This window comes from Photinus pyralis, unplaced genomic scaffold (genome assembly GCF_008802855.1).
Source record: "Photinus pyralis isolate 1611_PpyrPB1 unplaced genomic scaffold, Ppyr1.3 Ppyr1.4_LG4, whole genome shotgun sequence".
Taxonomy (NCBI): domain Eukaryota; kingdom Metazoa; phylum Arthropoda; class Insecta; order Coleoptera; family Lampyridae; genus Photinus; species Photinus pyralis.
Genome location: NW_022170511.1, coordinates 27,083,234 through 27,110,968, shown reverse-complemented (window position 1 = coordinate 27,110,968; position 27,735 = coordinate 27,083,234). Strand labels below are relative to the sequence as shown.

Sequence of the window (27,735 nt, the reverse complement as noted above, 5' to 3'; positions counted from 1 at the left end):
TATTAAATATGTGATTGGTTTTCTACTCATAAATCGGTTAATTTTTAAGCTACGAAGTGCTTTAAAAAAATATTTTGTAGGTTTTTTAAAAAGCTATATGATTATTCAAATTAATTTTTTTTAAACCCTTATTTTTGAAAGGGTTGTAGTTGAAAGGGCTCGAATGAGTCACTAATGACGAGTGTGTGCAAACTTTGAACAGCCATATCTTAATCAATTTTTATTTTACAGAAAAACAAAAAAAAAGCAAAATGTTCAGAAAAGCAAAAACTACATTTTTTTTATTATTGTAAATTTTTTGTATCACTAATACTTTTGAAGTTATTTTGAAAAAAAGGCAATTTTTCAAAATTTCAAAATTTTTTGTACTTCGAAACTACATTTTTTCAAAATAAGCACTATAATAATGCAAACAATACATACATAAAGTAAACTGTAAAGCAGTAACGCTTAATTACAATTGGGGTGCTAATTAGAGGGTGATTTCCTTGATTTTTTTTACCAAAAAAAAAGAAATTTATTTTGAGCGTAACTCACTTAGTTTTGATACTAGAAACTTTTCTTAAAAACAAATAGAACGGTTTTTTCAAACACTTTGAAAAAGTATTCATAAGTTTTCCCCGAAAAGTGTTTCTTTTTTTGGTTATTTCACGTTGAAGTACTCGATTTGGAATTTGACGAATGAGAACCTACTTTTCATAAGCTACAACTTTGCTTCTACTGGGTCTACAGACTTCATATAAAGACCATTTTGTTTGTTTTTTAATAAGCTATATTTTTGCTAAGAATACTTTTTTCGATACAATACTTATTTTTAGAGTTATTTGCGAAAAACCGTCTGAAAACGTGGTTTTTTTGTTGAAAAATGAACATTTTCATTCGCAGATAACTCGAATACACCCCCCAAGTAAAAGCAACCCTGGGCTCATCTTGTTCATCAAGTTCATCTTTGAAGCACAGGGTAAGAGGAACCTAAATCCAAATTTTCAAGCAAATCCGTCGAGGGGCGAAAAATTACACGCCAAAACGGTCATTTACTGGCTTTTCAGTCTCTTCACCCAATAAACGAAAATGTAGGGATTGTTTACAACCTAATGCTAGCATTATAATTCTACGATGAAACACCTTACTCAGATGTAGTAAGAGCAACAGGATGGAAAACCGCTAGATACCAGATGGCACCCGCGCATGTAAGTCACTGCGCCACGGGCGTTGGTACGTATCATTGAATAGAGTTGGATATTCAATGGTACGTATGTAACTGCAAGTTGTAAGTCGCAATATGAATCCATCTAGTCAGCAGACAGAGTAGGCATCAATTCTACAATAGTAGAACCTTTCAAATCTAAGAAAAATACAATGAATCTTCTCTTCTCTAATCAATACTCGAAGTTGAGTATAGCGGTGGCGTGCTATTTATTCCATTTCCTCAATAATAGATCAACACACAATTCATTTTTTACAAATAGAACGTAAATATTTACCAAAAGTCAATAGATATGTACTTCACACCTTAAAATAGGGCATTTCTAACACGTGCAGAACTACGAATCTAAATACAATTAAAATGCTTACCTCGAAGCGTCCCAATCAATCAACACAAGACACAGTAAAATGAAATTATACCTGGTTAGCGCTGAAATGGTATGCCATTATCCACAATATTTACTGTATAATTTTCTTCGTCCCAATTTTTTTCGAAAATCGTGCATTAATTTAACATCGTTATTAAATTCTTGACATAGGAAGGATTTTATGTGTCAAGTGCGTAATTGATATCAACAAAACCGCATTGGGTATCTTGGAAACCGGCGACTTCTTTCCATGACGACAAATGTCTTTCAAACAGTATCCGAAAATGTATTGATTTGTTGTGTGTTCGCAAACCATTTCGCGATTAGTCACGCAAAATAGAATGCCAAAATAAAGTACCTACTTACTTGGCTTTTCACTACACATATATAAACGCCATGGTGTACGATTACTATATTGTCAGTTTTGCTACAGTGGGTACGCTATTTTATCAATAAAATCCTTTGGTTTAAAATGTGATTCACTTTTTCAGAGCTCCAAAGAAGCCCCAATGAGAAAGATATGACTACGAGATGAAGAAATGTTGGAGAAGTATTGGGAACGGTGTGTCGCTCTAGAAGGAGACTATGTTGAAGAATAAAGAAGAATTTTGTAAAAAAAAAATATATTTCAGTTGTTTTTTTAAAAGTACGAAAAAGTACTTACGGCAATTGACTGTAACAATACAGATAAAAGAATAGAAACTCGATTAACTGGACATTGGTTACACGGATTACCCGCTAATCCGGATATTATTTTGAAAAGGTTTTACGGTGAGATTTAAAGCATTCCTCTACTTTTCAAAACAAGAATTTATCAATGTTTCTTTTGTGATAAACGTAAACTTCCGAATAATTTTATGGCACGATAAAATATTGTTAGGTTAGGACCTTTACCTATAAATAATCCTTGCAGGATAATACACTAATATATGTAAACTCTGCCTAAAAAATAAAAATTAAACTCCTTCACACTGGGACGACGGCACTGCATAATACGCACTTCTATTGTGCTTCCACTCTCACAATCTCTGCCCCTCTGTTTCGGAGATATTTAGAAAAATTAAATGACGGCTAAGTGAACGCTTAGCACCTCTGTGCATACTCAAAACTTATACAATTTTTGGGGAAGACGCTATTATGGCCACTATATCCGTCCGTCGTTCGCCGGCCTTAACACTCTTCCAGATTTCAAAATATTTGGTTCGTTATTTTTGCGTTCGGTATCTTATACTTCTGGCACCTCGACCAAGAAAAATCTTGACAAATAATATGCGCAGACTGCGCAATGCCATCTTTCTTCTCTAACCAAAGATTCTTGTAGTAAAGACAAGCATATCGCATATTGTAAAAATCAGATGTGCGCATGCGCTAATATACACACTTTTATTCCCTTTGCTAGTATCGACGGTCTTATCACTTATCGCGGATCAAACATAAACGCACCCTAATTTATGACACGGCCGCCTATGATATCAGTCAACTGACATGCTTCAACTGCTGAACACACTAAACTTTATAGACGTTTTGTTTCACTTTCGCGTTTGGAAATAGGCAGATTATATTACCCCTGTTATTCTTGAATAATTTCCTTCGAAACAAAAAAAATTCCAACGCACTCGAGGACGTAGAGGTAACGGTTTTTTTGTTTGTGACCTTCACACTCCCCCCACCTCACGCTTAAATGATCAGTTTACAAAATGTACACTTTTCAACACGTAGTCAACCCACTTTACTTTAATTTGACCCGATTCAGTAAATTCCAAAATACCCTATTGGGCTCCCCTACGATTGGTTAAGAGTTCACTGAGCCCCAACAAATATCTCTCAAACCAAAAGGACACAAAAGTGCAATTAAACACAATCTAAGCGCGCATTACCGTCGTCTCAACATACAAAAGTTCAATTCTTGGAGGACTGGGGGTTCACTTAGCCCCCATTTGATTTTTCTAAATAATTTTGAAATAAGAAAAGTACCAACCGTACAATTAGTTTTAATAGAAACTTGTGTAATAAAATATGTACATGTTACCTTGAAATAACCAATGTTTTTATTTTATCAGTTATGTGCATCCGTATTGTTTCGTTTGCTAGCTAACTGCATAGTAACAGTTGCCTCTTACACGATTTCCCTTAGGGGAGGGCCCTTTTAAAAGTATTTCCCGGTAGGAATTTACAAACCAGTCCGGCCCTGATTAAAATAGAGAATATTTTTACCTTCATCTAACCGACTTCATACATAAATATTAGCAACTGAAAATTCCTTTTAAACGTTTCACACAGTTACAAAATGGTTGGAGAAGGTTTTTCAAGAATGTTTCTATTTAAAGTAGTTAGAGCGCGTTCGGCTGAAGTCAAGTGATGTACTCGACCTACCTATTACTTACGGTAAACGTCCCCAAAAAAATGTTGTTATGAAGGAAACATAATTAGAAATACGGTATGAGTGGTATTTTGTACCTCAGCACAATGCAAACGTCTTACATGATTTTTAAAAAGGCATATACAGTAGTCAACTTGACTACTATAGTCTCCCTACTTTTCGACCCTGTTTCAAACCTTTGCACACTAAATGTTGACGACACACCGCGACTAAATATTCACAGTGTAAGCGGTAAATCCTAAACGAATATATTTCTTTTTAATCAAAACGTATGCGAGACGTATGTAAAAGCCGGGAAACTAAATAATTTGGCGTTTTACGTGAAGTCGGTGTAGTGGATTTGGTTTTTCGATGTTGGCGCCAGAGATCCCCAGCCGCTATCTTGATCTCGATCCGATCAGTGTGTCAACAAGACGTGTGCAGGCCTTTATAAATATCGCTGGTTTTGGTGTTCTTTCTGAAAGACACCATGCCTTTTGTGCAGAAAAGTGCTCAGCAGAAGAAGGAAAAGATTGTCCTAGCTCAGCTATATACTAGACCTAGTGGAAAAGTCATCAGATTTAAACGCGTGCTGCATAGCGTGCCGCCGCGTCAGAGCAGACGCCGCTTCGGCGGTAAATATCTTCCTTATTTCATCATGAACATGTACTTTTCCGTGCATATTCAGATTCGTCACAAAATTTCGCTTCTAATGAGACCCATCTCATTTAAGTCTTGATACAAAAGCCTTCGCTAGCTCAGAAAAACTGAGTCTGTCCATAAGAGCCCATGTTAAAATACCCTGTCTTTACTGTCAAATATCTCAGAAACGGCACATAGGAACACTTTTTTCTTTTGGCCATTAGAAAGTGCGTCTCTCAGAGAATAAGTGACCAAATTTTCACCAACTTCTTGTTACTTTAACCTAGGCGCTCTAACTACTTTAAGGTTTTAAACGTCAATCGTCAAGTTTCTAGAAGGACGCAGTCTGTATTGAATTCAAATACAAAAATGTACACTTTACCTTATTTATACGCCCCCTAAATCTACCCCTTGAGCAGTTTAACCTTGTTTAAAACTGGACCATCTTAGCAGATAAGCAAGGCCGAGTTCAGCGTACCTTCGCCTTGAGATGTGCGCATGGCCCAAGTTTCAGGTCCTTCGATCCGGTTCGGTTGTCGACGGAAACAGGTCAGTTAAACCGAAACAGTTCTGTTCAGTACAAATAGGTCCGTTTAAAAGAATCAGGTTCTTTTAACAGACCTATTTTTAAAAAATCAATAGAACCCGAATAGAATGACCTTGAATTTGGCGCATGGACAGATCTCAAGGTCAAATGGCGCTTAAACGGTTTTGCCATTGGGAAAATTCATGTGTGGAACCCGTGACCATTTTGATTAAAGTGAGAACTTTCGCGTTTGCAACGAGAAACTGTCATTGTCAGCAATAACAAAAAGTTTTAAGGTACCTAACACGAAACAAATTCATTGGATATTATCAAAGTTGGTTCGTGAGTTTTTAAAAGAACAATATTGCGCAATACGAACGATCGCAAAGAAATTCGATGCGAATTAAAAACCAACTACAATTTATTGTAAGGAGGACTTATTCAATTAAGCGACGGTATCGTTACCCTTCTGCTGTAAAACAACTTTGTGTGCAATTAATACGTTTCGATTTAACTCGGTTTTGAATTCCTCGAGCATTCCTTGGGATCTCTTCGCTACGGGCCAGGGTTTAACGTCAAAAGTTTTTGGTTCCATTCCACGAATCCTAAATAGAAGATGAGTAGATAAGCGAGGCCGGTATAGGACCACTTCGTCCTACCTTTATGGGCATGCGCCAAGTCCAAGGTCATTTTTTGTGACTCATTTGACCTCTGTGCATGTTTTAAGGTATCTCGAGATCAAATAGTTAGCAAAGGTTTCTCCTCAACCAACCTGTTTTCGACAAACAGATCTGTTTCCGTCGTTCAACCCAAACACCGATCAACCAACCTGTTTCCGTCGATGAACAGAACTGAATCGAGTGACCTTTAACTTGGCGCATGCGCAGATATCGAAGCGCTCATCTACGCTCTGGGATTATCTTATTTAATTCGAATTCACGTGTTGTGCCCTAAAACTCCCTTACTTTGACACAAATTTTCCACAATCTTCTTGACACCCAGTGGAATCCCTTGTAACCTTGCTCGCATAATTGTTCGGGGTTATGAACTTTACTCTTTAGCAACCATTAGCTTAAAAATCTCGCGAGTTTTAACAGTGGCTTCCTGCTAGCATCCTCTGATTTTAGCTCTCTGTCAGCCCCCAACGAAATTTTCTTTTTATACTCGCAATAAGCTAACTGCGCTCTACCACCTCTCAAAACGAATTAATTTTTTTTCTTTTTCAGAACCCTCTCCACATCAGCATCTGGATTCTGGGCCATAAATTCGGGCCCTTTATACTACCTCCCTGACTAGAGTCGTCCGACCCCTCAACGTTACTCAAGCCATCCCACACGTGAGATGAACCTAAAGTTGCTGGAAGGGGAAGCGGCACTAATCGTTGCCATGTTCTGCCAGGATATACCCCCAACATTGATGGTCTCAGTTGGACTAGCTAGAGGACATTCATAAACTACGCGGTGTACCGTCTCGTCTATGTAACATCCTCTACAAGATGGTGATTCTACCAAACCCATGCAGTGCATGTGTTTGTTCAGTTTGCAGGGCCCAGAAAGTATTCCCACAAGTGATCTCAGATTCTTTCTTGGTAGCCCTGTGCACAAACGCGCTAGGTTGCGAGATGATCCTTTGAAGGCTTCTCCACATCAGCAATTTATCAACGACCACATGTGAGACAGCTATACTGTACCGTATTTCTCCTGAACCTCAGGCACGATAACAAGCAATTCAAAAAATCCCATGACTCATTCTATACTTCTAACTTACAGAAATAAAATACACGCTTAATTCGATAGATAGATATTTAAAATACCCAGCTATCTAATGGAACCACCCTGTATACTTACTATTACTCCACACCTCAAAAAACATAAAACCCTACAAACATTCGAAAAAAATAAACTGCTAGGGCTTCCGTTACAATTATCGCTCATAAGAACGAAATCTTGCATAGAATTTGTGAAGGTACAAAAACAAATATCCCAGCCTTAATAATGAAAGGTGTGTCAAAAAATTTGTTATTAATAGGCGAATTAACAGTTACCTTTAATGATTAAAGAGTAAAACCCTGAGCAAAACTTTGATAGTGTAGGCACCAAAATAAATACTTTGTATACAGTACGTACTGATTTCCAGTGGAGTGCATTCGCATGGCATAGAAGGTTACCTACCTCATTTAACTATGGAGGCAAAATTACTAATCTTGTATGAAAAATGTAATCAATGCATGGAAAATAAATTCACAAAGGAACATGTAGGGAATTTCACAAAGGAACATAGGCCTGGTTAGTATATCCTTGACATCCTTGTACATCAAGTTGTGAAATAGTATATTAAGAAACGAGCGTATAATCAATTTTTTAAAGCTCGCGCAACGGAACACGACGCGCAGTGGTTGAAAAAGATATGGTTTGTTGCAGAAGCAGAAAAAGTTGATACATGCAAAGTGCAAATGCAAAATACAATTGATTTTCTTAATTTAATAAAGAATCGACGGTGAAAGAAAATCAAAAGAATACGAAAAAGAAGAGGTCAATGTGTTTCATTCCTTCGACACCCCGAAGGATACCGGAGGAAGTCTGCGAAGGATTTCCTGGCCCTCTTCAGTTAGAGAACGGGAATGTAAGGATGGGTAAAGTTGAGGATGGGAACGGAAGGAACGTAGTTAGGGTACTGAGAGAGAATATACTGCTCTCCAGCATTCGCCTCGTAGATTTCAACATAATGCTAGCATTATGCGAAGCAATAACGTACGTCTGAGGAAAACCCTCTGACAAAACCCCAGATAGAGCAATCGGCAATGGGATTTCGAACCCACAGCCTACCGAATAGCAGTCGGCAACGTAACCACTGCGCCACCGGATTCGGTAAAGACTACGAGTAAAACTAAAGGCATAACTATAAAGTACGTATTATTTCCCCAGTGGAATGGTATATCAGAGCGTATGAATCGAACGCAAATTGATAAGGTTAGGAAAAAAATGGCAGAAACAAACCATGTTTGAAACGAAGGGTGAGAAAATGAAGAAGTAGGAGGTAGAGACAATGGAACAAGTTCTACAAAATTTTGATATTGCAATTAGATCCCAAGAATGGAAAGAAAAAACTAGTTTTTAATGATAACGCTTTCGGTTCGCACATTACTCGAGCCGTGACGCTTTTGACGGATGAGATGATTTCACATCTGTGAAAAACATATAGGTAGTGCATACAGAGCGATAAGAAGTAGTCACTTTCTAAACAATTTTGTGCAAAGTACATTTTTAGGAATCAAGATTGGCAAAAATAGTTATTTACATAAAAGTCCGGAAAATGATACATTACTGGCGAGGAAATATTGAAGTGCGACTTGCGAGGCCCCTCCGGGACCGAGTACTTTAATTTCCGAGTCAGATAATGCCATTTTACTGACGAGGTTTGTATTAAACTTTACCGGAAATCGCATTTTAATATAAAATTTCAATTTTTGTATAGAACTTTTTATTAATGTAAATCTGTCAGGGATGACAGGGGTCATTATAGACATTTAGCAATGTCACTGGTGCGGCCGGTAAAGTGACAATCGGCAGGAAACGTAGTTTGTTCTGGCTCTGTTATGGAAACTAAAATTTCCTGACAGAAAGTAGGCATGGAAATGAAGGTTTCAGGACGATTTTGGGTAAAACAAATTGGTTAGATATCCATAACTCAAGCTACAATGGTACCGAAGATTTTAGAAAACCTCGGAATCGTTCTGGAGTCATCGTCGAAAGCTTATATCACTGCAGAGCTCAGCAATGGCTCAGCGTCGTCAATTGCGTACGCTTCCGGACGCTTATCCGTTACGAAATGTAGAAGTTTGATCAATAAGATTTCATGATGTTTTGCACAAATCGTTTAAAAAACACCTACCATTCGCCCATACGAATTCACTATAATACCTTTTGAAAGTACCAACAGAGTAGCTTGTTTTCAAGAAATGACTCCATCATCCAGATCGAAAATCCAAAAGAAATTTACGCTTTTTTAGGGGATTTATGACCGAACTGATTCGGACCACGATTCAATTGGTCGTTGAAAGAGACATTAGAATAGTATGGAATCATAATCAACAATTGCAAATTTATAATTTACCAGCGTACTTAATATGTCTTTATAGTGTCATTAAGATTGCTTGCTTATTCCCTGAATTTTGCCAGAAAAATGTAAACAGTTTCCATTGGCACACGGGATTTGAACGACTTTGAATGCGAATGCTGAACCCTGCCAAACAAAGAAATGCAAATATCACGAAAATGAATTGCTGAGGCACATATTCAATTTTTTTCCCTTGCACAATCTCACCTCACGAATGGCTTTATTTAAAGCTTTTTTTTTGACAAGTAGTGACACACAAAAGCATCACCTTACCAACTTTCGGTCAGATAAAGGAAATTTTCTTATCAAATTGTAAATCCTTTGTAAATAGTTGTCATTATTTTTTAACAAATATGTATCCCTTTGATAAGCAATTTACTGATTTTGTAGAATATTAATTTCTGATTTTGAATGTTATCTATTGATTCATTTTAAATTTTAGAATGTCGTACCGTTTGTGGCCGAAACGCTTTTATAGACAACACATGCGAAGCAATTGATAAAAATTATGCAATTACAATTACCTTAATAATAAGGGTATTGATTTTGGGAGGAGCTTTGTGATGAAAGGTTACGATTGGTTTAGAGGAGGTCCCGAATTTGAAACCCGAAAGGGATGCTGCAGGAGCTTCTGGAGCATCATCCCTTTTATTTTACATCAGTTGACAAACATCTATACTTATCGTAACCGTAACCCGAATTTTGTGCGGTCGAGCTTTTCTGTTAAATCAAGCAGGTGAGTGAATTGTTTTATTATAATAAATAATTATTTTTATTGGCCTTGGGGTTTAGACTAAAAATAATATACGCCCGAAGGCTAATTTTTCGCAACATTGTTCCCACCAAATGTATGATTATAATTCAATTATATTGTTGTTTATATGATTGATAATGGTATAATTCAAGGGTGATAAGTAAAGCCACGTGCAACTTGTGTGTCCTGGAGGGTTTGCATTGGTCCCTTGAGAAACATGCCGTGTAAGCTTACTCAAATTTGGAGATCCCCCTTTTATTGGGCATATAAATGATAAAATAAATACGCATATGTTCTCCGATTTTTCTGTCACATAATTCATGAAAATCGAAATCGATTTTGGAAAACGAGAGAACCTAATAATAAATTATTAAATTCCGAATGCATTTTTATGTCACACGGGGAAGCGTGTCATCTATGTTGAATATTGCAATACATCGTTGGTTTGAGATGTATGTACATTTTTAATATCATTATGGAAGATAACGTCTTTCGGTGAAACATTATTGTACACATACATTTTTAACAAAAAAAGGATAGATGTGCAATTAATTCAACTAATCTTTTATAGAAAAAATATAAGAAAAGGAAAATTAATTTATAATTTTGCTCAAAATTCCACTACCTATACCTATTCTTGTCCAATAGAAACTGCATTATTTAATAAGGAGCCAATAGAATCATTATGCAAGCGGAAATTGCCACCAGTGGAACGCGGAAATTTTTCTTGAGAGGTAAAATGACAAAACTTTATTGTTGTATTAATAAAAAAATTACAATTTGGGTGCCCAGGAAGACATCGAATATGCTTATCACAAAGTGCCTTCAGAACTGAATGGACCTGGGGTTTCGGAACCGTCCAATTTCAATTGTACGATTTCGGGCGGACCGTGTACGACTTCTGACGACCACCTCTCGTACTCGCTCTGCGTGTTCGGGAGTTCTTACCGTTCTTTTTGACACTTGTTGCTTTTTTTTTCATTACACAGCCTGTTGTTCTTAGATTCTTTACCCATCTTCTATTGAGACATGGAACAGCTCCACGCATACCAATGTTACAGTGAGTGCGAAAAAACCGCTGCGTAGTGATTGTTAACGTCGCACTTGCCCCACTCTAATAAGTTTCGTACTATGCGTTATAAAAACAGCCGGTTCCGCATTGTCATTCTGTATTTATTATCTAAATTTGATTTCATTAGTATTTTCTTGTAATATTTAGAGTTCAGTGTAAAAGCAGGCAATGGTTCTTTGCTGCACTGAATTTCGTTTCTATCAGACAGATCTTATCGGAGGCTAACCTATTCCCTTTGTCGGTTCCCCCTACTTTCGACGTCGCGTCTACCCGCAATTCGAGTATGAAATTTTGACCCAACCATCAGTCTTGTCGGAGGTTACCATATTCCTTACCACTTCTGACCACCGCCCCCTACTGTCATATAAATGCGCCATCTTGGTGCATTTCGCTAAACGCCCTCCAAAAAATAGTAATCAATTTTTTGAACACTTGTAATACTTCGAGCTTCTATTGTCGACAAGAGAAAGAGAGATCGAGATTCGAACTCTAAGAAACCGCGTGAAATAATTCGCAGCGAAAAGAAACAGTTGTGCGCCTAAAGTCGACTATCCCTCGAAGAAGGTGGTTAACTTCGCCCCCAGGAAAAAAAACAACATGCCATCGCGCAAGAGTTGTGCGCGTTTACATGATCTTTCCGACGACACCACTTTGAAAACAATCAGACCAAAACTGTAAAAGAAGATAAAAAAAAACTGAAAAATCACCACGTTAGTAAACTTCGCTCGGTGATGGCGCCCAGATGTCGCCGACCCCACATAATATAGCCCCGCCCTGAAAGTTGTTAATTACACGGCCTAAAATAAAAGGGGTCGGGAAAAATGGTAAAAGCTGCAACTATTTCAGTGGAATTCCTAAGAAACAACAATTTCTCGGAGGGTTGGGTTCATAGGGAGCTCGGTACTAATAGGTTATAAGGTCTATAAGAGCAACCCCTTTCAAATTATGTCACTTAAAATTAAAAGGAATAGAAAAAAAAAGAATGACCTGAAATTGCCGAGATTGGTACTAACAGATTAAGAATTATGGGACTCCCAGAGAACAGTTGCATTTCAAATCCGTCAGATAAAATAAAAATAACCGAAAAAATCACGATTTATAAGCAAAAAGATCCACCCTTAATCCAGAATACCTAAAAAACGTAGTATGGTTGACGGCCGACCTCACAGAAAACTTGGTACTATAGATTAGGAGTCCCCCAGCAAACAACCGTCCCTGAAATCTTCGAAAGAAAATAACAGAGGTGGTGATAAATGAAAATTTAAAAACAAAAGGATCAAATCTAAACCAAAATTGCTAAGAAACGTGGGATTTTTGAGAGATGAGTTTACAGGGCGCTTTGGTACCAACACATTAGGAGGAAAAAAAATTTAGGCATGATGAATGGCATGCACCATACATGCGATTGTTCCTCAAAAACCATAAGTGCAAGCAAGAAGTAGGCTATGACGATTTGGAAACCTGTGAGTATACTACATAACGCATTGGCGACCATTTCCACGACACTATCCAAACACTAATAGCATATCAGTTAACTTTGCGTTACTGTATTGAAAGGCCATATTACAATTTTAACAATGAAATTTTAAGTCTTCAAGCAAAACGTAAATTTTCAAGTTTAAGAAACAACAAACAAACGTTACGCCACTCTAAGGTTTCACAGCCATCTTCTGATTTTTTGAGGAACAATCGCATGTATGGTGCATGCCATTCATCATGCCTAAATTTTTTTTTCGTAAACCATCACAGATAGCGATATTCATCAAGAGACAAAAAATGCTTGCAAGTAAACTGTCTATCAGTGTCTAAAAATTCAGAACCGTCAAAATAGTAGTTAAAAAGTTTTAGACCTCTTCAGATGTGGATGGTCAGTATTTTACCACCTACATAGCAACTACAATCAAAACGATGATATCACAAAGACCCTTTTTACATTAGATATTCACATCCCGAATTTCATTTTAATCGGCAAAACCATTTTCCGATAAAATAAAAATAACGATTTTTTTTTTTAATCTTTGGCGGTAGATAGCGCCTTACCGAGGCACTTTTGGATAGAGGTAAGTTGGGTTAAATCGTCCTATTTTGATACCAAGAACCCCTGGTAGCGCGTTGTACAGACCTTTTAGGGACACCCTGTATATTATTATGGTCGAAAGACTAGCTCGTCAGGTAAATTTGACTTCCTAAAAATTCGACTCCGGAAGATTATCGCCCCGCAATGCCTCGGAATATTAACCCTAAAAATACTGTATGCGGACTGTATGTTCCAAGAATATTCGTTCCCGGATTCGCGTCGAAATATTCGCACCTGGAGTATTCTTATTTCAAATAGGATACGGATCACGATATAAAATGACGTTCAGAACATATGGCAATGCTGTTTCTATGGAAACGACCGCGACTGCACAACCTAAGCTTGGTATTTTTGACGTCTAAGTTTAATTCAGTCAGAGCTTTACAATGATTTATATGGCTTCTGCTATAAAATATAGTTTTGTATTATACGCGACGATAAAGGCACCTCGTGGAAGTTAATTCACTCAATGGTTAAAATATCCCTTTATCGTCTTGTATAATAAAACAAGTTGTAAATCAGCATATGCATGATTAAAGCGCATTTTTGGTAATACAGGTCAGTATTTTATTAGCGAAGTTTAAAATTATCGATCTCACGAGTAATTTTGGCTGCGTTAAATAATTAATTTTATTTAATTTCAATTGACGGTACGTCTTCATTTTGTAAAACAAATCGCAAAGTAAATAATAAGTTTTTATACTGGTAGCGCTATCTAACGGTAAAATTATAGCACCTCCGAAACCCATATCGAAATTATTTTCTTCAATTATCGATCTCACAAGTAATCTAACTCAAAATAGACTAGTGCCTGCACATCTACACTATAGCAGAAAGCTTTTAGTGAAAATTTGAAGTCTCTAGCTATTGTAGTTGTGGAGATCTAACGCGGACAGCCGGCCTGCCAGCAATGACGAATATAATAGCGTATTTTTTTCAAAAATGCGCTAAAAATATTAATGGCGCATTTTACGAATATTGATGCGTCGGTGCAAAGCACACTTCTTCAACTTTCTTTTATTACGTATATCGTTGTTATGGTAGCCACGTATTTAATTGTTTTTTTCCATTGGAATTCGGTATAGATAATTTTAAATACACGCACTCCGAAATATTTAGCATGTACTTTTTAATGCATGTAATTTGGGGACCCTGTATCTCATGTCAAAACCCATTTGTTTTATCTCCGCCATTAAGCGATTGTTACCTCTTCAAAAATTAATCCTCCACTTATTAACCGATTATAAGTTGACTGTATTGAAAAAAACTACACATTTTACAATTAAACTTTACACCTTAACTATATAGTCACTCGACCGCTAATTATTCACTTTTTAAACTAATACTGCTTTCGCAACTTTAAAAATGGTAAACCTCTCCTTTAGCTCGCTATGCGCTTCCCTACTTATATGAAGGTCAAAACGGAACCAACGAAATTGCCGCGATCGGCGTCCCTTTTAAACCAATAGCATACCAGCATCTTCTGTTTACACTGCAATTTTGTCTCGATCACCGAAATAAGAGCGTGGTAATAGCTTGACCCGAGCCTACTATCCGTATAGAATAGTATACATGCAATTTATTGAGTCAAAGTTTTTACTACTTTTAACTTTAGACATTGCTTAATTTTTAAGATTCCAATGGGAGCTTCTTTTATGTGAATGCTTCGTAGGCGTGAAATAAATAAATAAAAAAATAATGGGAGGAATTGACGGGGCTGTTTTTTTATATTTTTTATCGTGTAACGGTTTCCAAAGGTTCTAGGGACAAATAGTAATTGCTGTTGAAACAAAGCGTTTCTAAAACATTACAAGATTGATAGCAGGAAAGAATCGAAATGTGAGTACTATCCAATATGACTGACCACTGAGTCGTGGGTGGGTGAATTGTGACGATCTTAGTTTCACCGTTTTGAAGATGTTGCCTCTATCATAGTGTGATACTTGCAGCTCCAAAATTACCATAGTTATAAAACCTTCGATCTCTTCAAGTTCATTCCAATTCAAATTAATACTTTTGGCACTCCTTTCTCGTAGATTATCACAAAAAATGATGATACTCCAAAAGCGTCTATCATTCCATTTCACTACTGCTAACTTGGTCATCGTAAATGAGTTCATTTAATATAGTTCCAAAAGGTTGCTCCGAAAATTTTTGCAAGCTGATGCAATGAAAACTACAAAAACAATCTGATCTGTTTTTGGTATATGTTAACATATGTATTTACAAATTGCTCAATAGTACACGACTGGTTTTATCAAAAAGCTCGTTCAATGCGCCCAAAAAGTAACATTGTCTTGCATCATTACAATGCATCTTCCCACAATGCAGTTTGAAGCAGTCAACAGTGAAGTTACTGGACTATCCACCTTATAGTCCCCAACTAATCCCGTAGGACTTCTTTTTTCTAAACTCAAAGAAAAATTACTTGGTCGTCGTTTTTTAGCTTCAAATGATCCCGTGCTTGAGTTTTAAAAATCTAGTATCGGAAGTAACTCAAGAGTAATCGCGTGACTGTTTTCACGATTGGTTTCATCGACTGGATAAATGTTTTAAGCTAAAAGGAAAATATGTTGAAAACCAATAAAATAAGTAGCAGTTTTTGTCATAGTTTGCAGAAATTTTCGGAGCGACCCGCGTACAAGTTCTTTTTTAATCATCGCCAAGCACAAAACTGATGAATTCAATTTTTTGCAGATGAATATGCAACGATGAATAACCACGATAGTCGGGAGGTTTTGCAGACTATTACATCTTGTAACAGTAATGGCGTACAAAGGAGAAGGTGTGTATTTTCAATATTTTGATTTACACAGGTACCTAGCACTTTGAAAGGTTTCAATGATGTAATTAATTCGTTTTAACTAATTAATTTACAAAGCCGTGCATAAAAGTGAGAGATTTTATATATAAAGGGTTCCCTTATTATAATTTTTTTGTTAGATCGGGTCTTTCTCGGTTTTTCTTAACGAAATGTTTGGTCCTTTTGCGTAAGAACCATGATAACTCTTTTATTAACTTTATGGTACACCACGGAGAAGTGCATTCGACCATGGCACGCGTTTTGGTTCATAACTTAAAATGTCAAAAAAAAAACAAAAATTATGGATACTATTAGTAAGAATATTAGAGCATAAATAATTATTCAATTATTCAACCGATAATGATTAATTTTTTGACGCTTGTTAAAGTAAAGCAGTAATACAAAAATACTGAAAAATTATGATAACCTTATTTATAGTAATTTACAGTAGCGAAATCCCCGAAGCGTTCAACCCGAATACGCAAGTTTCGGCTGGCATGTCTCTAAAAAGTTGACAAACAAAAATCAATCAATGGATGGAAACTTCTCCAAATGGTAAAGAAATGTGGCTTGCTTTTTTGAAAATTTCACACGATTGCAAAAATTAGGCAATCCGTCGGAAGACGAAAATGTCATTGGAATAATCTTGTAATACCAAGTTTAAAATATTTGCGCAACACCCAAATATTCACCTCCAGACCACCCTTAAAACCGTTCCAGTTATTAAAAATCAAATTAAAATCTCGCCTACATCCACTATGTCCTATTTACTATAGCGAATGTACCTTTTTTGAAGAAAGGAAAATAGCATCGTGTCTTGGAAAGAGTCCAACTCTGACGCTGCAAACAAACAGCTATACCTAGGGACGCCACTTCCGTTGATCCGAGGCCAGAAGTGCTGGACTCTAAACGAGGCAGAAGCCACCTTAATCTTACCCTGTTTCTGTGATGACCGAGAAGCGGCACGGTTGAAAGAACATACAGAGGGAACTTAAAACTCATTACACGATCCTATTAAAATTCAATCATCTATCTCAACCTTTAAACTACCACTACACCGCCTACGGTGCCAGGATCTTTACCATTCCTGGTGACGTACTACACGAACACCTCTAGACCTCGCGAAAACAACACGATTCCAAAACTGGAGTGTAGCCCTCGGGTTCGACTCGTGGTACTACCATGGGTAAGACTAAATCGTCACAAAATCGAGAAAGAAGTCATAATCGGAAAAACTTGTCAGAGAGGATATAGGGTGGGCATTTGCGTTACGTTGGTAGGGATTTTCCCATTATCTTTCATATAATTTATTAATTTCATTGGATTGTCCATTTTCCGAAACCTCTGTGAATTTATCGTTTTGATGCACTCTTGGCGATACCTCCAAATCTGCTGTAATTCGCATGAATTGGACTATAATAATAATAAGCATAATTTAATTCGATTCCAGTGATTAAATTATAGTGTAACGTAAATTTAATCACGTGTTTTATTTAATTAACAATAAACTTATAACATTCTTGAAATGCGAATCGATTTACAACAATTCAAATATTATTTATCATTCACTAATACACAATTTATAACCGAGCGAACTATTTATTACTTTGGTGTCGAAATTGGAACTGACGCGAAACACAATTCGATTTGATTAGATAGCAAACAACACGATTTCTGAAATGTTCCCGAATGCTCAAGAAAGCTTCAGAATGTTCTAGAACAAACACGTCATATTTCCATAAAAGATTGCATCATATACGCCTTCGTTCTTTATCGCCGATGACTAATCTTTCATGGCGCTTCGATGTCTATCGGAATTTCTGGAACATTCGCTACAATAGGTTAAGCTGACTACGCAGGAAGCCCTACAGTACGATAGACTGGAAATAGAAAATTATCATTCAATTTTAAAAAAATGTTATATTCCTTTTTGCGCATGTAGGCAGAACAAAATTGATATTTCCCATAAAAAGCAAAAAAGGTCTCACGTTCTATCCATTTTCGTCTACTCGCACTATCAGATTCAGAATGGGTGGTCTCTTTTTGTTCTCGAGTTAGACGAGGAACATACGGACAAAACCAGGGGATTTTTTTCTTTCGAATAATTCTACTAAAAAGTTAGAAATTATTCCAATAAAATCCATGGTAGCGTAGCGCTTCTAGAATAATTCTAGAACAATTCTGAAGAAATTTGAAGGGCATTCGAAAATGATTCAATAAAGATTAACAAGTAACTTTAGGAAGTTACGGGGAAACATGAAAATTTAGGTAGATTTTTTTTAAATCATTGGATAGTTCATAAAGGCGTTCATGAGAATCTAGGATTGATTCTAGCAAAATCTACGAGAAAGATTACGGTTGGGGATTGTTCGAAAAAAATCCATGCTAACTACGTGAATATTCAAGGACGATTTAAAGAAAACTCACTGATTTTAAGGGGATTCGAAAAAGGGTCAAGGCACATTAACATCTGATTCTGAAAAGCTACGTGAAGGATTTGAAAACATTCATGGATTTCGAACAAAATACATTAAACACTCAACAGGTTTAGGAAGATTGAAAGGAGAGCTACAGCTGATTCCAGGAAGCTAGGAGGAAGATTTGAAAAATTTAAGGTCAGGGATTATTTCAAGAAAGTCCGTGGAAAATTCGTAAAGGGATACGTGACACGCCAAGGATGATTCTAGAAAAATTCACTACAAATTTGAATGGGATTCGAAAAATTGCAACTGATTCCAAAAATTCATGGGGAAGATATGAGAAAATTTAGGGTTAGAGATTTTGTAAGAAGGTCCATGGATCAACTGGTGATTCTAGCAAATGTCTCGAGAAATTACAAAGGGATAAAAGGTGATTCTAAGAAAATACACTGATAATTTGATGTTCGAAAGAAGTTCAAGGATAATCCACGTACAAATTAGAGGAAATTTAAGGTTTGGAAAGATTAGAAGAAAATCCGTAGAAAATTCATAAAGGGGTCCGTGAGGTGATTCTAGCAAAATTTTAAAAACATTTAAAGGAGGTTCGAAAAAGATTCACGGAATACTCACAGCTGATTTCAGGAATATAGGAAGATTCGAGGAAATAAATCGGGAATTCACTGAAAATTCAAAACAGTTTTGCAGATGATTGGCGGAAGCTACGAGGCAAATTAGATAAAACTTAAGGTTAAAAAAATGCATGGAAAATTTGTAAAGTGGATAATTCTAGAAAAATTTCCTGAAAATTTGAATTGGATTAAAAAAAGACTTTACACAGAAAAGGGGTGATCCAAGGGTGGTTCCAGAAAGATTCATAGAAAATTTAAAAGGGATTCATAGAGCGTCACAGCTGATTCCAGAGACCTACAAAAGTTTCATGGTGTGTCAAAGAAGATTTACAACTGATTCCAGGAAGCTACGGATTAGATTACGGTCAATTTAGGGTTAGGGGTTAGTAGAAGAAAATCCATGGAAAATTGGTAAGAGTGCTGACAATCCAAGGATGATTGTGGGTAAACGCACGGAAAACTTTAATGAGATTCAAAGGATATTACTAAAGATTCACAGCTGAGTTCAAGAAGCCACGGGAAATATTCTAGGAAGTGCACATTGAAGATTAGAAATTGTTTTAAAAAAAATTCGTAAAGGGATTCGTCACGATCCAAGATGACTGAATAATACAAAAAAAATTTGGTTCGAAAAAGACTCAATTAAATGTTCACCTGAAGATTTGAAAAAAATTCTAAGATTTAACAATAGAAAAAATTAGGGTTGGGCATGTTTAAGAATATTTATAATGGAAGATGCAAAGGCAAAATTTTGTACAGAAAATTACAAAGGAATTGAAGACAATTCAAGGAACATTCTGGGAGAATTCATGCAAGACTTTAAGAGGTTCGAAGAAAATTCAAGGGCGATCCAAAGCTAATTCCAGAAAGCTACGGAAAAGATTCAAAAAAATTGTGGGGGTTGAGAATGGTTCGAAGAATATTGATCGAAAATTGTTTATAAAAGTTTAAGGAAGATCTACAACTGACTCCAAGAAATAACGAGACAGACTACATAGCATTTAAGGTTGGGGATTCAAGACTATTCATAGAAGGTTCATAAATAGATTTCTAGATATTCTACGGTGATTTACCACTAATTCCAGGAAGCTAAGGGGAAGATTTGAAGAAATACAAAAGTTTAGTGATTTGAGGGAAATTCATCCAGAAGAAGCCATCTTGCAGTTGCGGGGATAATTCTTGCCACCCTCGCAAACAAAAAACTTCCGTCGGGTGGTGATCGAAAGATTTCTTCTATTTTCTCTGACTGGCCAGGCAGTAAAGGTATTGTCACAGCGGGAAGACCCAAACAGCAACAACTCGATTTTCTTTTTTGAAGGTAACGTGTTTGTCCCCAAAACTTTTACGGTCGCGTTTGCTCAAAACACGGTCAAATGCAGGTGAAGCATTACAGATTGGTATTAAGGAATCAAGGATTTTTCCAGGGATGTAACAGGTAATTTTACAGGGGGTTGACTTAACTTGACCTACGCCTCAACGCGAATTATTATCTCAGAACAACAAATTTTTTTCTGTAACCTGGGACAATCCCGCCGTATTCCACGACTCACAGGCGCCTTAAGTTTTCAAACGCATTTAAAAAGTCAAGACCGTATTTCAAAAAACAAAGAAAATGCGTTAATGGGCTCCCGTTACAAAACACGGCTAAAATAATGTTATTGTCAATAAACTTATTGAGCTAAATGATCATGATAATGTAACGTATTATTATAGTATACCACTGGTAGGTCTCCGTGGATAAACTTTATTATTCCACTTACGCCTACTTTGGACGAACAATAGGTAGCGAAATATGTTGACTGTAACAATCAGGGTCTGCTTGTCTTTCGTCTTCTTCGTGTAGAGTTTAACATTCTCGAGCCCAACCACCAAATTACCAATTAAAAAGCACAAAAGTTCTAACTAGCAAATTCTGACAAATTTCTGCTAAGTAACATTAACATGTGCATTCCTTACTGACCTAAATTCCGTAGAGTCTATCGATTTATCTATTTCAATATAGTGCTTTTTACAATGATCCTTGTGCAAAATGCGAATTTCTAAATTGAATTTCAAATAGATGTTACATTGGAAATAGAGCAACGTTCTTTTGGTAAACCAAATTTATGTTTCAACCAGGAAATTTATATAAATATTTATATCGGCGTATAGCGTGACACATGTCGCTCATAAAACTGATGTGCATGTTGGGATCAAATTTCAAGTTATGGTTCTTCTCGATGATCGATTTTCGCATAAGGAAAGCTTTTAAAATAATTTAAAACGGATAGGGTGCGGTATTTTAATTCTAAATACTAATTCTTGTTATGTTTCTAGAGAAAGAAATGATATGGGTAATTTAAGCAGAGAGGAAAGAAGACGTCGACGACGTGCCACCCAAAAGTACAGAACGGCGCATGCAACGAGGGAAAGGATTCGAGTCGAAGCCTTTAATGTCGCCTTTGCGGAACTGAGGAAGCTTTTGCCGACACTTCCACCGGATAAAAAACTGTCTAAAATTGAAATTTTACGCTTAGCTATATGTTATATTGCTTATTTAAATCATGTTCTGGATACATAAGTGCTGGTCTGTTATAAAACATTGTTATAGTTAAGTAGCGATTTAAGATTAATTTGTGATATTTTGTAGTATCGACTAATTTATAAGTGATCACTTAATGGATGTAAATACATTTTTCAAGATAAAATCTATTTCGGTTCATCTCTCCCTATACAAGGTGTACCTACCTAATTTCATTTTCGATTTCAGCCATTCTCTAAAAGGAACTACGTCTACGTGACTGATTTACCCACCTAGTTACTTCTTTGTACTTTTCTGGTAGGTAATTAAAACTAGAGTTTTTATATAATAATTGTTGAGTTGACCAGGGGTTGTTTTATATTTTTATATTTTATAAAATTATAGATTCAAGTTTGTAATAGAAATCTTCTTTGAATAAATTAAATAAACATCAATTGACGTTCTGAGGGAGATACTATAATCAATTGAACACCTTCCCCTTAAAACTAGTTCTTTATTATCTATCACATATCAATATATGAGTGAGAAACAGATGGAAATTGGTTCACAAACCAGTTTTCGGAACACGCGAATGAAAGTTAACTGCATTATTTTTTTTCCTTTATTCAAGATATTCATCTTTTTCAATTAATTCAATTAAGTTCCCTTCGCAAGCTACCTTTGAAAAAACGATTTTGTAGGTGTTTTCAGCAGCTATGCTCATATAAACTAAATTTTCTTTCCTTTTAAGTTTAAATTTGGCAAAGTTGCGTGTTGCACACCGCGCTGAGTGAACAAGTGAGATATGAATTATATCGTCGACCTGCGGGTCAAGTTAGTGATACTGATAACTCAAACAAAACTTTATTTATTGTATTACATTCCAAGGAAATATAAAAACAAGTGAATAAGTGGTCAGCTCCAGCAAGAACATGTATGTACACCCTTTTCCATGCAATACGCCAGTGGCGTACCTTAATAATGAAACAAATTTACAATTTCAAAATAATCAACAGCAGGCAACAATCCCATTGCATCAAATAAACTACAATAACACCCCACAAAATATAATACCCCAACAAGCATTCCTTAACACTGCCCCTCAAATACAGCAACAATATTACAACCTGTCACAAACTGGAACAGTAAATTCAATGCAGCACGAGTACCGCAATCACCAATTACTGAGAATGTCATCCACTAGCGAAGATGGACAAGAGGAAATGGAACAATCCACTGACATAACATGGCAAAAAGTAAAGGGCACTAAACGAAAAAAGGTAACAAGAAGGAAAAACAACGAAGATGTAGATAACGCTATATCAGTAAGCAACAAATTCACTCCTCTAGTAGCAAATGACAATGACAACATACAGGAAACTCCGGCCAGTACCAGCACCAAAAATCCCAAACCTCAAAATCCAACCCCCCCCCCCCCCCCAATATTTGTTTATGGAGTGGTAAACTATCCAAGCATGATAACACAAATAAGAGACTGTCTAGAAGACGAACAATATAGTACCAAAAGCCTAGCTAACAATATTGTCCAAATAAAATGCAATACTACAGATGGTTACAGAAAACTAGCAAAATACTTTAAAGAGAATAACATAGTACACCATACATATCAATTAAAGGAAGAAAGAGCTTACAGAGTCGTCATTAAACACATACATTACACGGTAGACATAAATGACATTACAGAAGAACTAACACAGCAAGGACACAAAGTTAGAAACATTATAAATGCGAAGCACAGAATAACCAAAGAACCATTAAATATGTTCTTTGTGGACTTAGAACCAGCAAGTAATAACAAAGACGTGTACAAAATTGAAAGACTTCAAAATAACGTCGTAAAAATAGAACCTCCGAATAATAATAAAAATAACATCGTTCAGTGCATGAGATGCCAGTTATACGGCCACTCAAAAGCCTACTGCAATAGACCATTTGTATGCGTTAAATGTGGTGGAGCACACAGTACCATCAGCTGTGGAAAGACCAAGGACACCCCAGCTAAATGCGCATTATGCGGGAAAGATCATCCGGCAAATTATAGAGGATGTGAACACTACCAACAACTCATCCATAGAAACAACTTTATAAACAAGACTAGAGCTCCAAGAGCGCCATCACCTAACGTAAACACCTATCCTAACCCAGACCAAACCAACAACTCACACACTATACAGCCACAAACACAACCAATCAATTTTAGTCAGCAATACAGAAGCTACGCTAATGCTGTAGCCAACAATCCAAACACATCAAACAATAACAGTGAATCGACAAAAGATTTAAATAATACGTTATCACAATTTCTAAATGAATTCAAGGTCATGTTCAATCAACTTATTCAGCAAAACAGCATGGTATTGAACATGCTCACAACGTTCATAAATAAACTTCATTAATGGGTAAATTCCTAAGAGTCGCTTTGTGGAACGCCAATGGGTTAGTGCAACATAAAGAGGAAATAAAAATCTTCCTAGTAAACAATCAAATTGATGTACTCCTAATAAGCGAAACACACTTCACAGAAAGAACATATTTCAGAATACCTCATTATGAAACATATTACACCAATCATCCTGATGGTACAGCACACGGAGGTACTGCTGTCCTCGTTAAGCGCTCCATCCAACATCATGAAGAATTAAAATATCAAGAAAACTGTTTACAGGCAACCACAGTAAAAGTAGCAACTTTGCCATATGAACTGACACTATCAGCAGTTTATTGCCCACCTCGGCACAATATAAAAAAGGCAGACTTTCAAAAATACTTTCAAACATTGGGAACAAAATTCATAGCCGGGGGAGACTACAACAGTAAGCACACTAGATGGGGCTCACGTCTAATAACAACTAAAGGTAGAGAACTAAATCAAACAATAGAGGACAACAGATACTCAATCATTTCGACAGGAACACCAACCTATTGGCCTACCGACCCGAACAAAATACCTGACCTATTGGACTTTTTTGTTGCACATGGAATCAACCCGGCATATATTGAAGTAGTACCTAACTTTGACTTATCATCTGACCATTCCCCTATACTAATAACAGTGGGCACATCTGTTATACCCAGAAAACGCACACCAAGGCTACACAGTAGTAGAACAAACTGGGATGCTTATCGTAAGACACTTAATGAAAACATAGACCTCAAAATTCGACTCAAAGAACCTGAAGAAATAAAAATAGCTACAGAACAACTAATAATAAATCTGCAAAAAGCTGTACAGCAAGTGACACCTAAAGTTCCTCAAAAGAAATTAAATAATGACATACCACTAGAAATTAAAATAATAATTACACAGAAGAGACGTGCTAGAGCAAATTGGCAGCGGAGCCACACACCCGCCGATAAAAATGTGTACAATCGCTTCAGTAATAGGTTAAAGGCAAAACTTAGAGAAGTAAGAAATGAACAATTTGAGCAATATATATCCAATCTAACTAGAACTGATAATTCTATATGGAAACCAATCAAAAACTCAAGGAAGCCTAAACTAAATGTACCACCAATAAGGAAAAATAATGCTGAACCTTGGGCGAAGAGTGACAAAGAAAAGGCTAACCTATTCGCAGAACACCTCACCACAGTTTTTCAACCACTAGACAATGAACCAGATAATGAAATTGAAGAAAATATATCCATTCCTTTAGAGCCATATCGAAAAATTAAACCATTTACCCCAAAGGAAATAACTGCTGAAATAAAAAAGCTCAATCCCAAAAAGGCCCCTGGTATTGATCAAATAACAGCTAAAATGCTGAGTGAACTCCCAAGAAAGGGCATTGTATTATTAACGTATATTTATAATGCGATACTGAGGCTTGAATATTGGCCAAAATGTCTCAAAGTTGCACAAATCATAATGATTGGTAAGCCAGGAAAAGATCCAACGGATGTTGCCTCCTATCGTCCTATAAGCTTGCTTCCAGTTATTTCCAAACTTTTAGAAAAACTATTACTTCGGAGAATTAATGAGGACCTTGAGCCCCAACATTGGATTCCGGAACATCAGTTTGGTTTTCGTCGCGCTCACTCCACGGTACAGCAGGTCCATCGAATCGCACAAGTTATTAACAATGCATTTGAAAACAAGCAATACTGTTCAGCGGTCTTCCTTGACGTTAGTCAAGCATTTGACAAAGTATGGCATCCTGGATTACTATATAAAATCAAACAAACACTCCCTACAGCCTATTTTAATATACTAAAATCATACCTGAGCGAGAGAACATTCCAAACCAAAGTAAGTGAAGAAACATCAGACCACTTCCCCATCAATTCTGGAATGCCCCAAGGTAGTGTTTTAGGGCCTTTGCTCTACATTCTGTACACAGCAGACCTGCCAATGACACAAAATACAACAACAGGAACATTTGCAGACGACACTGCAATTCTATCCAGTCATGACTCATGAAAACCCTCAAATAGCATCAGATTATATCCAGACTCACCTGTTTGAACTACAACAATGGCTAAACAAATGGAAAATTAAAGTAAATGAAAACAAATCGGTGCATGTAACATTTGCCCTCCGTAAACAATTATGTCCAGCAGTTGTGATAAATAATGTGCAGATACCACAGATGGAAACGGCAAAATACTTAGGATTACATCTAGATAACAAGCTGACGTGGAAGGAGCATATTAAAAAAAAAGAAGAAACAAATAGACATCAAAGCAAGAGAACTAAATTGGCTAATAGGAAGAAAATCTACACTATCAACAGAAAATAAAATTCTAATATACAAGGCAGTCATCCGACCTATCTGGACATATGGAGTAGAGCTATGGGGCTGTGCTTCTAAAACAAATGTACTATTAATCCAAAGAAACCAATCAAAAATACTCCGGCAAATTGTAGATGCTCCGTGGTATATAACAAATCATACAATTCATACAGATCTACACATACCAACGGTTCAGGAAGTAATCCAGGAGAGAGCTAACAAACACCATGAAGTCCTAGAAACCCACACAAACCCCTTATTGGAACAGTTACTGCAACCAAGGATCAATAAAAGACTCAAAAAATTGTGGCCTATAAACTTAGTGCGGGAGTAGTGTCCTCAAATTTCAAATTTCTTTTGACAAAAACAATTTATAAAACTTAGTATTAAGTTACATAGGTTGCATCGATGGATGTTAATCTTATCATGCTATTTATCTGCTAGTTCACCTAGCGGTCGTTAACCCTTTAGCTAATAGAATACATATATTGTTCTGATTGCTAAATAAATAGGTAGAAAAAAAAAAGCTCTTCCTTTTGAAGGAGTTAGAGCTGAAAAGACAAAGCTGCTATTTACGAACAGATGCAAGCTTAAAATAGCCGAATCTTCCATGACTTTTGTCCTACACGAAAAAACAAAATTTTTTGAAAATCAATATCTAAAAATTTCTATTCCACAAAATTTTGCGTATCATTAATAGAGTTTTGAGTTATTTTGAAAAAAAAAAAACCAATTCTGTCCATCTAGCTCAAAATCAATAACGTCACTTACCAAAACAAATAACATCAAAAATCTTAAAATCCAGGATCGTAACTTGGGCTCAGTAAACACACAAGCAAAATGTTACTTATTAATAAATAATTACAGCTGCTGCAAATAAATACAGGCATACATAACCGAGACAAAATACCCCACAACAATGCGATCGATTGAAGCAGATTAAATAAAGTCTGAGGTACCACATCTTTGTTCTATTATTAAAATACGCACAATTTTCTTATCTCAACTTGCACCTGCGCCAATACAGCATGCGTTTACAAAATCAATCAATTTCTAGCGATTAACGCAATTCTTATCCACGACTGGAGAAAAACATGAGATAATCTTTTCAAATACGACGCAAATAATTTTCCTTATCATGCATTCTTATTAAATAAATAAAATTCTAATTAAATAAACAATATACAATGCGGCTATAAACAAAAATTAAGCATCGTTCATACTACCACAGATCTACACATACACAGATTGCTAACCTTATGCATTTTTTGGGAAACAAATTTAGGTATACTTAAAAGCGCCCTCTATTGCGGAGCAGTATAAACATGTATCGTTTAAAACTGTAATATGACGCTTATGGATTTATGCGTTAGATGTCGCTGAAACAAAATTAAAGCAAAAGTCACTAGATATAGAAAGTACCGCAATCATCCGCCATTTTTGGGCAAATTTGCTGCCAACTTAAAAAAATTGACAAATAAAATCTGAATACTTGTCATTTTTTATAAC

The 27,735-nt window shown here is 36.3% G+C and overlaps 1 protein-coding gene across 1 annotated transcript; it reads left to right on the top strand.

Annotated features, from left to right (window-relative positions):
* The first annotated feature begins 9,837 nt into the window (after nucleotides 1–9,837).
* LOC116169293 (helix-loop-helix protein 1) lies at nucleotides 9,838–21,618 on the top strand. The gene is made up of 3 exons (XM_031485350.1): nucleotides 9,838–9,953; nucleotides 15,818–15,905; nucleotides 21,289–21,618. Exons 2-3 carry the CDS (start codon nucleotides 15,832–15,834, stop codon nucleotides 21,530–21,532), a joined length of 318 nt encoding a protein of 105 aa, XP_031341210.1. The 5' UTR covers nucleotides 9,838–9,953; nucleotides 15,818–15,831; the 3' UTR covers nucleotides 21,533–21,618.
* The last annotated feature ends 6,117 nt before the right edge of the window (nucleotides 21,619–27,735 follow it).

Bases quoted from the DNA above. Each gene is read 5' to 3' on its own strand.
- LOC116169293 (XM_031485350.1), top strand. From the start codon at position 15,832: ATGAATAACCACGATAGTCGGGAGGTTTTGCAGACTATTACATCTTGT. The intron at 15,906-21,288 runs GTGTGTATTTTC...TTATGTTTCTAG, and splicing joins AATGGCGTACAAAGGAGAAG to AGAAAGAAATGATATGGGTA.